This window comes from Macaca mulatta, chromosome 11, assembly GCF_049350105.2.
Source record: "Macaca mulatta isolate MMU2019108-1 chromosome 11, T2T-MMU8v2.0, whole genome shotgun sequence".
Taxonomy (NCBI): domain Eukaryota; kingdom Metazoa; phylum Chordata; class Mammalia; order Primates; family Cercopithecidae; genus Macaca; species Macaca mulatta.
In genome coordinates, this window is record NC_133416.1 from 7,729,097 (window position 1) to 7,743,086 (window position 13,990).

At 57.8% G+C, this 13,990-nt stretch overlaps 2 protein-coding genes across 12 annotated transcripts; both read left to right on the forward strand.

Annotated features, from left to right (window-relative positions):
• Nucleotides 1-178: 178 nt before the first annotated feature.
• On the forward strand, nucleotides 179-6,140 carry PTMS (parathymosin). 6 transcript variants are annotated; one of them, XM_077953452.1, is made up of 6 exons: nucleotides 2,629-3,182; nucleotides 4,247-4,372; nucleotides 4,796-4,867; nucleotides 5,109-5,187; nucleotides 5,345-5,406; nucleotides 5,580-6,140. In XM_077953452.1, exons 2-6 carry the CDS (start codon nucleotides 4,334-4,336, stop codon nucleotides 5,628-5,630), a joined length of 303 nt encoding a protein of 100 aa, XP_077809578.1. In that variant the 5' UTR covers nucleotides 2,629-3,182; nucleotides 4,247-4,333; the 3' UTR covers nucleotides 5,631-6,140. The 6 variants fall into 6 exon arrangements, with proteins under 6 accessions (XP_077809573.1, XP_077809574.1, XP_015006416.1 ...); XM_077953447.1 differs by lacking the exons at nucleotides 2,629-3,182; nucleotides 4,247-4,372 and adding an exon at nucleotides 179-695; XM_077953448.1 differs by lacking the exons at nucleotides 2,629-3,182; nucleotides 4,247-4,372 and adding an exon at nucleotides 1,524-1,917 and having other exon boundaries at nucleotides 5,032-5,187.
• Nucleotides 6,141-7,600: 1,460 nt separating this feature from the next.
• On the forward strand, nucleotides 7,601-13,600 carry LAG3 (lymphocyte activating 3). 6 transcript variants are annotated; one of them, XM_001108923.5, is made up of 8 exons: nucleotides 7,601-8,072; nucleotides 8,357-8,504; nucleotides 8,839-9,143; nucleotides 9,732-10,001; nucleotides 10,410-10,685; nucleotides 12,385-12,627; nucleotides 12,910-13,040; nucleotides 13,365-13,600. In XM_001108923.5, exons 1-8 carry the CDS (start codon nucleotides 8,015-8,017, stop codon nucleotides 13,533-13,535), a joined length of 1,602 nt encoding a protein of 533 aa, XP_001108923.2. In that variant the 5' UTR covers nucleotides 7,601-8,014; the 3' UTR covers nucleotides 13,536-13,600. The 6 variants fall into 6 exon arrangements, with proteins under 6 accessions (XP_001108923.2, XP_077809551.1, XP_077809553.1 ...); XM_077953425.1 differs by having other exon boundaries at nucleotides 7,603-8,072; nucleotides 8,839-9,176; XM_077953427.1 differs by having other exon boundaries at nucleotides 7,603-8,072; nucleotides 12,910-13,127.
• The last annotated feature ends 390 nt before the right edge of the window (nucleotides 13,601-13,990 follow it).

Here is a 13,990-nt window from a genome sequence, read left to right on the forward strand (position 1 = left end):
ATCTCAGAAAAGATAGAGTCCGGCAAGGAAAAATCCTGGGTGGGGCCCCAAGATTTTTGAGGAGACTGAGAATGAAATATTGATAGAAAAGTCAGAAAGAGAAACTGGGAGGCGTGTACATCAAGGGACCAAAAGATGGTGTATTTAAGCACTCCAACACAAAATAATGATAATGATCATCAAAATGGTTTTTTATTAATAAAATGAAAATAAGATGAGGAATAATGATAATGACAGACAAATATAGGAGTGCACGCACACCAAAGGACTTTTTCCAAACCCCAGCCTTCCACCCCGTCCACCTTCCTGACCTTTAATACACAACCCAGCCCCTGTTCCCTTCTGAAATCCCAAGCTTTTCAAAATGACTCAAAGATACCGAGATTGAGGGCGAGGAGCTGAGGATGTCTGGAATAGGGTGGGGCTGGAACTCCAGACCTGGACCTGTATTATATTTGCAAAGGAGGCAAATATAACCCAGAAAGGCTAGGGAAGATGGCAGCAGAGGAATGAGAAAAGCTAACGGACGGCAAATGTAAAAAATGAGGACAGAAAGAGGAGTTGAGGAAAGCCAGCCAAGAATAGAGGGCCAGGTGCCTGACTCAGATAAGACAAGAGCAGGGTTGTCTGGGAAAGGTAGGGAAAGAGACCAGAGGTGTAAGGGCAGAAGAGGGTCAGTAAGGAGTGGAGAAGAGGTGAGAGAAGAATGGGAGCGATTCGAGTTATAATTGGTTGTGAGGGAGGGGTCTGGGTACAGATGACTGAGGACAGATGAAGAGAAATAGAAGGACCAGGCGAATAAAAGTGAGGTGACAGGCGAATAAGAGAGGTAGAAGATGGAGGAGAGCTGGAAGCAAAGGAGACCAGGGGCCTGACTCCCTCCAGCTCACAGCACGGGGACAGGAAGACAGGCACCCGGCAAGGGTCACAAGTGTCAATCTGGCGGGAGGGAAGGCTGGGCCGCCCTTTCTGCCCTCCCATCCCTCAAGGCCATCCAGAGAATGTGGATGGAGGATGAGAGGGGGAAATCCGGCGTGGTGTGGAAGGAGCGCCCGAACCCTATTCCTCTTCTTTAAGCTTTTGGTTTCTCAAATACCTGCCCTATCTTCCCATCTGCTCCCCTCACCCCACCCTTTGACAAAATCCCAGGGCTTTTTTTGGGGTCAGTAGGATTCTGGCCACCTCTCCAGTCCGCCCCCAAAAGCCAGACTCCACATTCGCAGGCAGTAGGTTGGGATTTGGAAAGGTGCCTCCCCGCAGGAACCCCACCCCTTCCCACCTCCTCGCCCCACTCTTTCTCCGCGGCCGTCAGTCTCTCCATTTCCCCCTCCTGGTCTCGTCCTCCCTCCCGACTCTCTAGCTCTCCCTCCCCTCGCTTTCATCCTCCTATCCCCACCTCTCCAACCTCCTCTTTCATCCCCCTCCCCTCTCCTCTCCTCCCCGCTCCCGCCTGCCCCACCCCTGGGAAGCCCCTCCCGTCGGGCAGCGCCGCCTTATAAGCGGGTTCCCTTCCCGGGGGCGGCAGCGGCTGGTCGGCGGCAGCTCTGCTGGTGCGGGGGTGGCAAGCCCGGGACCGAGCGACCGCGGCCGAGCGCGCCGGCCACCGCCTGCACCGCCCTTCCGCCCGCCCTCCGGACGGCCGCAGCCCTGCGGGTCTCCGCTCCAGACCCACCCCCGCCCCACCCCGCGCGCCTCTGCCGCCTCTTCCAGAGACCCAGCTTGCCGAGCGGCCGCCGCTGCCGCTGTCGCCGCCGCCGCCGCCACCGCGCCAGGTTCCGGCCGCGGCCACCCTCCGCCGTCCAGGGCCCCTCCGTCTCGGCTCCGGGACCCCGGCTCCCCGCCAGCCCCGGCCCCGGCCCCGGCACCGGCACCATGTCGGAGAAAAGCGTGGAGGCAGCGGCCGAGTTGAGCGCCAAGGTACGGGCGGGGGCAGCGGCGGCCCGGACTTCGCGTGGCCCTGGGGCCCGGCGCGGTCCTCCGCCCCGGGTCGCCCCCGACGGCCCTGCGCGGCCCTCGCGCCCGGGTCCTGGCGGACCCCACTGCGCCCTCCCACCGCTCCCCGGCCCGGAGCTGCCTTCCCGGCTCCGCGCGGCTAGCGCCAGCGCCCTCTAGCTGCCCTGCGCGCACCACGGCGCCCGGCCTCGCCGCTCCGGTCGCGCCGGCCCCCGCAGCCGTCCCCACCCCTCTTCGGCCCCACCTCGCTGACCGGATCCCGTCCGGCTTTCCGTCCCAACGCCCCGAGTCTCACTTTGCCGCGCCCCCTCCCTGCGCCCCGCTGCCGCGTCTCTCCTTGCAACCCGACCTCACCTTTCCTCGCTAAGCGGTTTGAGATCCTCAAGTGTAAACAGGACTCTCCCTGGAGGCTACTCCTCCCGGCCCCTCCCCGCGGCCCGACCGTCGCTCGCTTCTCTCCCCGGACGGCGGCTGCCTCTGTTTTCTCGTTCCCTCCCCTCAGCTGGCTTTCAGCTTTATTTTTTCTTCATCGTCCCTTTCCCACATACACACTGGAAGAATCTCGAATTCCTAAAAATTAGAAGCGGGGCAGGAATAGCCTTCGAAAAAGCCGAGGCTGGGCATTGCATGGCATTGCGTCGAGCTGTCCTCGCCCTCATCAGCTCCCTTCCCCTGCCCCATCCGTTCGCCCTTGCTTCTCTTCCAGCCTTCTCTAATTTCCCCAGGGAACCTTCGGAGTGTCGCTTTGGGAAATTAACGCGGCCGGGGTTTGGGGGCTGGGAGCCCTATCTTGTGTGTGTATGTGTGTGGCGGGGCGGGTTGGGGCGCGGTGGTTGCTGAGGGGCCGTCACACTGGTCTCCCGGAGGCCAGCGAAGTGAAACGGGGGGAGCCAATGGGATTAACGGCGGTGGGAGAGGGGCTGTGTGCGATCTGCCAAGGTGCGCCCGTGTGGCCCTCCGGCGGGCTGTGCGGTGGCATGTGACTTCACTGAGTAGGTGTCTTTGTATGTCTGAAATCCAGCGAGTGTGTGGGACTGCCCGTGTCAGTTACATGTGTGCATGTGGAGACGTAGATTTTCTGGAGCCATGTTGTCGCTTTGTGAGTGTTAAGTGGCTCCGCTTTGCTCCCGTGCTGTCTCAAGAGTGTGTACCAGAATGGCCCAGCGCTGGGCCATGTGTCTCCCATCGCATGGGTGCCCCTCTCAGTGCATCGCTGTCGGCCGGTGTAGGTGTGTGTGCCTGTCTTGAGTAAATGAGGCCAGAGGGCCGCTTAGCAGAAGACCTAGGGCCCAGGTCACATATTCTCCTGGAAAAGGGATCATGGAAGGACAGTGACCAGAAGGACAGAACAGGGGAGGAGAGGGCCCGGCCTCTTGAACTTTGGTCTCTGGTATTCTCACTCCCTCCCTCCATCAGCCCAGATGGGAAAGTCAGGCCAGGGCCCTACAGACTTCTGGTGCTGGGGCTCCCAGAGAGAAGCTGACCAGCTCCTTGCTCTCCTGGCCCAGGATGTAGGGAAGAGCCCACTAGGTAGTGGAAATGCCATACTGACCTTGTGGCACAGAAATGAAGACCTCATGGTGGGGTGGAAGGGCAGCCTCGCTGGAGTGAGGGTGAAGAGTTCTCAGCTACCCTTAAAGGGAGAAGGGAATTGAGTGCCCCTCAGGTCAGGCGTTCTGCACCGGGCTCCTCTCCTGTCCCCTATCCTGTTCCAGAAAAGATCCCCCTCCCAGGATGATCTCACACAGGAGACTTCCATTCACATGGAATCAGATACACAGCATGGCACACCAACACCAGATCAGATCACACAAGGACACCTACCGTGTTACACTGTGCCTGCCAAGGAGTGGGTGGGGAGAGGACTGGAATCTGAATTGGGAGGCTAGTGTAGTGTCCAGAAGGGACTCACATGGGCATCTTCCGCTGCCATATCAGCACAGGATGTCATCCTATGCCTGCTAGGATCTTGGGGTGAAGGAGAGGGGCTGGCCGGTGGGACGGTCTACTAGACAGGTGCCTCCCTCTTCTCCATTCCTATCCCACCCCAGTCACAGACCTTGTTTGTTGCTCTCTCCTTGTCTCCCATGCCTGCTACTCTTCCCCTCCTTGTTTTCTCTCCAACTTCACCTACATTTCCACTGGAAATGCTACTTCCACTCTTCCACTACACCCATGCATACATCATGGGAGGCAGGAAGAAGGAAACTACTTGAACTGTTTTGGGGTGGGGAGGGCAGAAAGTGGGAGGGGTGCTGGGAATGTGCTAAGGTGCTCTCCCTATCTCTGGTAGTGTTTGGCCAAGTAGGGGCCTGAGGATTAGGGAGACACAGACGGAGAGAAACAAAGACCTTAGAAGCTGAAGGGGAAGCTGGGAGGGATGCCCAGGAGAGAGAGTCCTCAGGAAAAGGCCCCAGAGGTAGACAAAAGGCAGAGCTGGGCGGGCAGTGGGGGGCAGGCCAGGGAGGCGGAGGGACACAGGAGGGGGTGGGGCACTGAGGCTGCAAGCAGATGGAGAGGATTTGCTTTGCTGAGCTGAACTCTTCAGCCAGTGAGGTTTGGGAGAACTTGATGGGGGTGGGGATCGTTACCCTGGTTGCCAGCTCCTGCTTCTTCATCCCTTTCCCACCCCACCTTGGGTCTTGGGGAAGGAGGTGTTTGGTCGCAACCCCTTCATGGCCCTAATGTAAGGACCCCGGGGCCCCTATTCTGTCTCTAAGTTATGGCCACCTTTTCAGTTCATACTCCTCTAAGTTCACTACAGAGGGAGGACGGGGGCTGCAGGGACTTAGGGGCTGCAAGCCATTTGTGGTGAGAAAGGTGACCTCTTTCTCCCTTGCAGGACCTGAAGGAGAAGAAGGAGAAGGTGGAGGAGAAGGCAAGCCGGAAAGAGCGAAAGAAAGAAGTGGTGGAGGTGTGGAGGGGTCAGGGAGAGGACCACATCTACCCTACCATCTTCCAATCATCTCATCCTTCCTCCACTTTCCTTCTGAGGGTGCTGGGTCCTGCCCTTGCACTGAGCCCTCTCATCCTTGCTGCCCCACCCTGAGGCCCCTCCCAAGTCCTTTTCTCACCCAGTCTCCCCTCCCATTGGTGGTAATGGTGGGCAGGGCATGCAGCCAGCCTGAGGCTACTCCCTCTCCTGGTCCCCACAGGAGGAGGAGAACGGGGCTGAGGAGGAAGAAGAAGAAACTGCTGAGGATGGAGAGGAGGAAGATGAAGGGGAAGAAGAAGGTGGGGAGGGGCAGGGGAGGCTGGGCTGGCAAAGTCTGGGCTCCAATGAGCAGAGTCAGGGTGGGTTTGAAGACCTGAAGCAGGGCTAAGGGCGACCACAGGGGGTCTGTGCCGGAGCTTCCTGCCCTTCCCCAATGACCCATTTCTGGCTCCTCAGATGAGGAAGAAGAAGAAGAGGATGACGAAGGGCCCGCGCTGAAGAGAGCTGCCGAAGAGGAGGTTTGGGCTGGGTTGCTGGGCCTGAGGGGCTGTCAGGGATGCAGCCGGGCTGGGCGCCCTTTGGATTTGGACCCAGATACCTGTGCAGCAGGGGTGGGGGCTGGAACAGGACCGGGACAGGGGGAGGTCTCCCCTCCCATTTTACAACTCCCCCATTCTCTCCCTCTCCACAGGATGAAGCTGATCCCAAGCGGCAGAAGACAGAAAATGGGGCATCGGCGTGAGCCCCTGCCAACAGGCTGGGGTTGGGAGGCCTCTCTGGGCCTGGAGGTGGGGGTGGGGGCAGACAAGTCCAGCCACTGTTCACCTGGCTCCCTGCTCTGGGCCCTGCACCAGAGCTGCCACCCTCTTCTTTCTCCCCAGCCTTCTCATTTCCGCCTTTCCAGACACTGCGCCCTCCACCCTCACTCTGCCATTGTTCCACCTCCTGACCTGCTCCATCTGAGCTCCCCAGCTGGCCCCCAATTGCTCCTCTCTCTCTTTGCTCTCTTTCTCCCTCCCCTACCAGCCCCATCCTTCCTCTGGTAGCCTCTCCCACCTAACCTCTGCATCCCCCAGCCTCATGTCCTGCCCCATCCCTATCCTGCCTGACCCCTGGATCTCCCTCAGATCCCCTCTTCTCAGACAGCGCCAGGCCGGGGTGGGGCCGGGGTTGGGGCCGAGCCCCACAGCTGCCCCCCTCCCCTCCCTTTTTGTATAATTTAATAAAGAAATGGTCGCGCTTCTGTTTTTAACCTGTCTCCTGCTTTCCCGGGGGGGTCCAGTCAGTGCGACAAAAGGGTAGAGAAGGGATGAGGGTGGCTGACCTCACATTCTGCCAGGACCCTTCCCTTTGATACCAAAGCAGCAGCACACTCCTGCCACCCACGACTCAAGAAGACAAGAGCAGCCCTCCAGGGGTGGCCCGGAGCCCAGCTCTTCTGAGAGCTGACTTACGTCCTGTTTTGGATTCTCAGGGATGCTCCTCCCCAGCAATACACACTTCCCTGCTAACCCACACAAGACCTAGACACTGCTGAGCCCAGTGGAAAGCTACCAGCTCTATTGTGCTGAACCAGGCACAGAGAAACAGCCCAGAAACAGGAAGTCCTGCCCCTGAGCTGGGAGAGGGCTGGTAGTCCTGGGTCTCAGCCTCCTAGGATCTGGAGTGAGCTGCTGGGCATCAGAGATGCCCTTTGCCTGGCACAGAAGAGAGCTCCTTCCAGTCAAGCAGGGAAATCCTGGGCCTCTTGTCGTTCCCAGGTCAGCTGTATGTTTCGTCACCTGCCCTCCCACTCTTCCTGGGCTGGGCTGGGGAGCGGGAGTTGTATGACTCTTGTCAGTCTTGGGCCCTCCCTAGTCCCACTGCCTCTGTTTCCCCTGAGTGTGATCTCTGTTAGGAGATTGCTGAGATTTCCGCATTTCTCCATCTCTGCATGACCCTTGCCCTCTCCTCTCAGTTCGGAACCTCTGGATTGGAGAATGCTTCTGAGTGCATGGGGGCCGCAGCTGGAGTGGGGAGGGGTGTTGACTCATCAACAGCATCATTTGTCCCAGGAGACTCCCATAACTCATTCAAGGTCAGGATTAAACACTCTCCCGCACACAGGTACACTCACAGCTTTTATCTTCACACTCCCTAACCTTGGCAAATTGTACAATTTCTTGGAAGCTCAGTTTCCTCGTCTGTACAATGGGGAAAATTACTAGATTTCATGAATTACTATAAGTGTCCTATACAGTGCTTAGCACGTAATGAAGCCTCAATACAATGTAGTTACTCTCCATGCCCCGCAAAGCTGGCACGCCTCGCCTTAGACCTACCATGTTTTAGGGTGCAGTAAAGCTTCCTGTCCACCATGTTCCCAGGAAACATTGTACTGATGGGTGGAAAGGCCGGTCTAAAGGGGTCACGAAGTTATGGGAGGATAAGAGAATGAGGGAGGAGATTAAGCAACAAGGAAAGAGCTTGCCAAGAAGGAAGTGTGAATATTGGGACTGAGGAGGCAGCTTGGAGATGGGCAAGGGGGCAGTTTCAGGCAGAAATGGTGCGTGGCCGCAGAAGGTCCCTGGCAGAGGGAGCAGTCTGGAAGGTGGGGCAGAGGCGGGGAGGGGGAGGTGGGGAGACCCAGGACTGAGGAAGTAAACAAGGGGAGCGCCACCACAGAGGTGGAGGGTGCTGTTGCTGGGAATCAGCCCCCTCAGACTTTCCACTGCGAAGTGAAACCGTAAGCCCTGGGGTGCGGGGGGCGGGCAGGGAGGAGGGGAAGTGGGGAAGGTGGAGGGAAGGCCGGGCACAGGGGTGAAGGCCCGGAGAACGGCATCCCAGTCACGACAGCCACTTTGCTCTGTCTGCTCTCCGCCACGGCCCTGCTCTGTTCCCTGGGACACCCCCCCCCCACCTCCTCAGGCTGCCTGATCTGCCCAGCTTTCCTCTGGATTCTGGCCTCTGGTCATCCCTCCCCACCCTCTCTCCAAGGCTCTCTCCTGGTCTCCCTTCTTCTAGATCCTCTTCCTCCACCTCCCTATCTGCAGAACTTCTCCTTTGCCCCCCCACCCCCTACCACTGCCCACTTTCCTTTTCTGACCTCCTTTTGGAGGGCTCAGTGCTGCCCAGACCATAGGAGAGATGTGGGAGGCTCAGTTCCTGGGCTTGCTGTTTCTGCAGCCGCTCTGGGTGGCTCCAGGTAAAGCGGGGATGGCGGGAGGGTTGACCTCCGGCCCCACAGGAGGGGACCAGCAGGGATCTCTGTGGCCACAAAGGTTCTGAGGTCCTTAGCTCTGTGGTGGATTCTTCTAATCCCTTTTATGGACAGTCCTTCCACCCTCAAAGCCTCTCTGGGCAGAGAAGGGACAGAAACCCAAGCTCTTCCTGCACCCTGTTTCTCCCTCGGGAAGCACCCAGGCTCATTCTCTACCCCTGCCTCTCGGCTCACGCCCCCTCCCCTTGGCCTCTCTTTTGCTCACCTAGTGAAGCCTCCCCAGCCAGGGGCTGAGATCTCGGTGGTGTGGGCCCAGGAGGGGGCTCCTGCCCAGCTCCCCTGCAGCCCCACAATCCCCCTCCAGGATCTCAGCCTTCTGCGAAGAGCAGGGGTCACTTGGCAGCATCAACCAGACAGGTATGCACCCCAAACCTGGGCAACAGGACCCCCGAATCCAGCACTCACAACCCAACACCCATGCCGGTCCTCTGTCCCCTACCCTGAGGTGCCACTCCCTCTGAAGCCAGTGACCCAGTCTCCCTGCCCTCGCCCGCACCGTTCCTGCCCTTGCTCTGCAATACCCTCACACCTGCATCCCTTCTCTCCGGAAGGGGATGCTGCCAGTCCAACAGAGGGGTCGGGGGTGAGAGGACGGTTGGTGGTCAAGATAACTCTCGGGGCGGGCTTCCTCATCCTCAACAGGTGGCTGCCTGCCCCTGAACTTCTCAACTCCATTCTCTTTCCCGCCCAGTGGCCCGCCCGCTCCCGCCCCCGGCCACCCCCCGGCCCCCGGCCATCGCCCGGCGGCGCCCTACTCTTGGGGGCCCAGGCCCCGCCGCTACACGGTGCTGAGCGTGGGTCCTGGAGGCCTGCGCAGCGGGAGGCTGCCCCTGCAGCCCCGCGTCCAGCTGGATGAGCGCGGCCGGCAGCGCGGGGACTTCTCGCTGTGGCTGCGACCAGCCCGGCGCGCGGACGCCGGCGAGTACCGCGCCACGGTGCACCTCAGGGACCGCGCCCTCTCCTGCCGCCTTCGTCTGCGCGTGGGCCAGGCCTCGAGTATGTGGGCCGGGACCGGAGAGGGGCTGGGAGGTGGGTCCCCATTCCCTGCCGCCGGGGAGGCAGGAAGGGCTGGGGCAGAGGCTGCGCTCTAGGCCGTGTCCGAGAGCTCCCAGAAGAGTAGAGGAAGGGGGTGGGCGGCCTGCTGGAGTGGAAGGGGCCCCCCGAAGCACGTGTATGGGGGGCCCTGTGGAGAGATTGTGTCAGCCCCGAGCTCCCCTTCTCCCACCCACGCGGGAGTGCCCAGAGGCGGGCGGAGCGGGGAGAGCACGGGGCTAGAGTGATTCATTTCAGATATCTGTGGCTCAGGGGGTGGGCTTCGCAGGGATCCAGGCCAGGAGAACGGCAAGGGTGGCTGATGCCAAGTAAATTCCAGGCAAGGGACAGGGGAAAGTAGCCCTGGGGACTCTTGGGGATCCACTTTATGCACCTCCAGGTGCTGGGAGCTGAGATGGGGAGAGGGTGATTCGAGAGAGAAGACAAGTCTAAAGCCAGGTTCCTGTTTCCAGGAGCTTCCAGCTTGGCAGTCCTGCTGTGTTGGGAAATTGTTTCCAGTGGGCTGATCAAGTCTTCTTTATCCTTGCACAGTGACTGCCAGCCCCCCAGGGTCTCTCAGGACCTCTGACTGGGTCATTTTGAACTGCTCCTTCAGCCGCCCTGACCGCCCAGCCTCTGTGCATTGGTTCCGGAGCCGTGGCCAGGGCCGAGTCCCTGTCCAGGGGTCCCCCCATCACCACTTAGCGGAAAGCTTCCTCTTCCTGCCCCATGTCGGCCCCATGGACTCTGGGCTCTGGGGCTGCATCCTCACCTACAGAGATGGCTTCAATGTCTCCATCATGTATAACCTCACTGTTCTGGGTAACTCCCCCACTCTGCTTCACACTTTACCACAACCCCTTCCTGCCCCCCTTGTCACCTCCCCTGACTATGGGTCCCCAAACCAGGTTCTCGGCAGCCAGTGGCCTACATCATTGCTGTGGGCCTCACTGTTCGACCCCCTTATATTGCTGGCAGCCTTGCAGCTGCCATCGCCCCTTCTTGCTTCTCCCATAGCCTTCCAGCATCATTGCCAGCCTTCCCTCTCCTTCTGGCTAAGCCCACTTGCTGGGTTTCTGCGCATCCTCAGCTCATCACCTTATTCTGCTCCTTAGCACTCTTACGAGCCGGGGCATCTCCTGCACTCTTCTGCCTCCCTTCCCTGCAGCCCCGGCACTCCCTCCCCACTGCAGCACCCAGCTTTAAATTTGGATTTTCTTTTCTCTTCAGGTCTGGAGCCCGCAACTCCCTTGACAGTGTACGCTGGAGCAGGTTCCAGGGTGGAGCTGCCCTGCCGCCTGCCTCCTGCTGTGGGGACCCAGTCTTTCCTTACTGCCAAGTGGGCTCCTCCTGGGGGAGGCCCTGACCTCCTGGTGGCTGGAGACAATGGCGACTTTACCCTTCGACTAGAGGATGTAAGCCAGGCCCAGGCTGGGACCTACATCTGCCATATCCGTCTACAGGGACAGCAGCTCAATGCCACTGTCACATTGGCAATCATCACAGGTCAGCCTCACATGGGAAAGGAGTAGCTCCCCTCCCAGGGGAGAAAGAACAGGGAGGAAGGGCTGGCAGGGCAAAGACTGAGCAAACCCACCCAGTGGGTGATGCCAGGCCACTGGGCACAAGTTCCTGAGCCTGCCCATCTCGGCCCCCACTTTTCTCACCCCCATAATAAAGAATCGAAACTGAAAATCTCCTCTTGAGTCACAAGATAAAAGTTCCACTGTTCTCTATGGGACTCCCCTGCTCTCAATTGGCGGGAGGGTCTGGGAAGTTAGAAGGAAAGGTGACAAAAATTCCAAATGGTTCAAAAGAGGTAGAAAATATTTCTAGAACCCTTTTCTACTTTGCAGACAGGGCTTGGGTTAAAGTTGCAGGAAGTGGCCTAGATTTGGGAGGAGTTAATAAATCCGTCCCTTGGTCAGCAAATATTTACTGAGTAAGGGTTTTCCAAGACGGTATAAAACAAACACAGAAAAAATAATACTCAGAGAGTATGTGTTGACTGGTTGATAACTATCAGCCATGACAGATTACTATGTCTGCAGCACTCACCTGCGGTCACTAAGTAGTAGCACCCCATGGCAGGTGCTTAATAATGTATAGAGATTGAATGAATACATGAACATGCTAATGGATAATACATCTCCTGAAGGCCAATCCTGAGTTTTCACTTGCTTTCTGGATACCTCTAACTAGATATTCTACCACCTCTCAGCCGCCTCACCCTGAATCCCATCTTTTTCTACCACCAATCCCCTTGCTGACTCAGCCTGTCAGTAATCCACTGGTATCCACCCACCTCGAAACCTGGCCGCCTCCTCCCTACGTCCCATCAGTCATCAAAGCCCACCAGTTCTTTCTGTCCAATGCCTTCTTGAAGGTCAACTGTTTTATGTAGACAGCTCAATGAGAAAGATACTGTTACCCCTGAAGACTTTCTCAAAACACCTGGGAAGTGCCAGACTCTGGGTCTAAACTCAGGTGTCTGCATCACCAAATCACTCTTCAGGACCCTTTGTCTCCTCCCACCCTCCCATCTCTCACTTTACAACTTGGAGAATGCTCAGTCTCTAGATGAATGGGCCAGTTCCCTGTTCTCTATACATTCAGAAAGGGGGATGATGTTCATTCAGGGGACACCACAAGGCAGGAGACACTGATGTGAGCCATGTCATGGAAGTTGCAAAATTGTGAAGTGGACGGGGGGTCAGCTCATCTGACTGATTTTGAGGGTTCTGAGCATTTTGAGTAGAAAGTAATAAAAGAATCTGTAATAGTATTTCTTCTGTGGTCTGCCAGGGCCAGTTTGAGTGTGAAGGCAGTAGGGAGCCTGGAAATGTTTTGAGCAGGGGAAGGAGCTGACTAGAGCGTTGTCTGAACAAGATAAATGTGGCCGGCAGGGTGTGGTGGCTCACGCCTGTAATCCCAGCACTTTGAGAGGCTGAGGCAGGAAGAACACTTGAGTCCAGAAGTTCCAGACTAGCCTGGGCAACATGGTGAAAACCCATCTGTATAAAATTTAACAAAATATTAAATAGAAAGAAAAAGATGAATGTGGCCATGACCCCTGATGTCCTTCCCCAACCTCACCTGGCCAGAACCCAAGTGAGTGCATGGTGATTGAGGCTTGGAGTTCAACCTGTGGTATCACATAAGGGGGCCAGAAACCCAAAAGATCTCTTCCTTCTACTCTTTTCAGTGACTCCCAAATCCTTTGGGTCACCTGGCTCCCTGGGGAAGCTGCTTTGTGAGGTGACTCCAGCATCTGGACAAGAACACTTTGTGTGGAGCCCCCTGAACACCCCATCCCAGAGGAGTTTCTCAGGACCATGGCTGGAGGCCCAGGAAGCCCAGCTCCTTTCCCAGCCTTGGCAATGCCAGCTGCACCAGGGGGAGAGGCTTCTTGGAGCAGCAGTATACTTCACAGAACTGTCTAGCCCAGGTCCGAGGCCCCAAAATGCCAGGACCCCAATGCCACAGCAATAATCTTTATCCCCTTCCAGAACAGCCCCTGCCACCCCCATCCCAGCACTATTCTTTCCAGACAGGGACCTGATCTCTGGCTCTTGCCTAGGGTTGACCTGTTTCCACCAATAATCAGCTGAAAGACCTGGGACAAGTCCCTTAAACTCTCTGGATCTCCTTGCATCTGTAAAGTCTGAGGGAGTGACAAAATGTCCTTTCTAGCCCTGACCCTACACCTCATCCTGTACTTTCTCCATAGGTGCACAACGCTCTGGGAGAGCCCCAGGGGCCCTCCGAGCAGGCCACCTCCCGCTGTTTCTCATCCTTGGTGTCCTTTTTCTGCTCCTTTTGGTGACTGGAGCCTTTGGCTTTCACCTTTGGAGAAGACAGGTGAGCCAGGGACGTGCCAACCCCGCTCCCCCAACAGCCCCTCCTCTTCCATCCTCAGAGTGCTGATGACACCCCTTCCTCAGGAAGGTGATCAAAGGGGACCCTGAACTTGCCCTCGGAGCCCCCCCTTCTTCATAAGCCTCTCACTCCAGGGACGGCTTGTGCCTGGGTAGGCTGGAACGGGGGTTGAGAGAAAGCCAGGACCAGATGGGGAGGGCAGGGTGGCTGAGAAAAAATAGACGGACTCAGTGTCCTTCCTAATCCGTTTCCCTTCATCCTTCTCCTCCTTCCACCCTCCATCTCTCTCTCCATCTCTTCTTACAGTGGCGACCAAGAAGATTTTCTGCCTTAGAGCAAGGGATTCACCCTCCGCAGGCTCAGAGCAAGATAGAGGAGCTCGAGCAAGAACCGGAGCTGGAACCAGAGCCGGAGCTGGAGCGCGAGCTGGGGCCGGAGCCCGAGCCGGGGCCTGAGCCCGAGCCGGAGCAGCTCTGACCTGGAGCTGAGGCAGCCAGCAGATCTCAGCAGCCCAGTCCAAATAAACTCCCTGTCAGCAGCAAGCCTGAGTCTAGCTCTTTCTTGTCCAAGTGAAGGTTCCCGTCTCTCCCCAGCCTCTGGGGGCTCCCTTCTCCCACCCTAGCCTCCTAACCTACTTTCCCCAGCCAGCCTCCCTCACCTTCCCCTTTTCTGTTTCTGGCTGCTTCGCGTTTCTTTCTTGGTCTCTCTCTCTTGCGCTCACTCTCTTTTTCTCTCTCCTGGGTAATCATTTCCCTGAAGCTCCCCCCAAAAAGACCTTGCCCCTTGCCTCCGCAGCTCTCTCCTCCGTCCTTCCACCCACCTTCCACCCACAGTGCGCTGGCTGCCCTGGTTTCCTTGATATTTTTGTCCTTTGGGTCCACCCCACCCCACGCTCAGCTGCACTTCAGCACTTGTCCTTGGCCCTCCGGCTG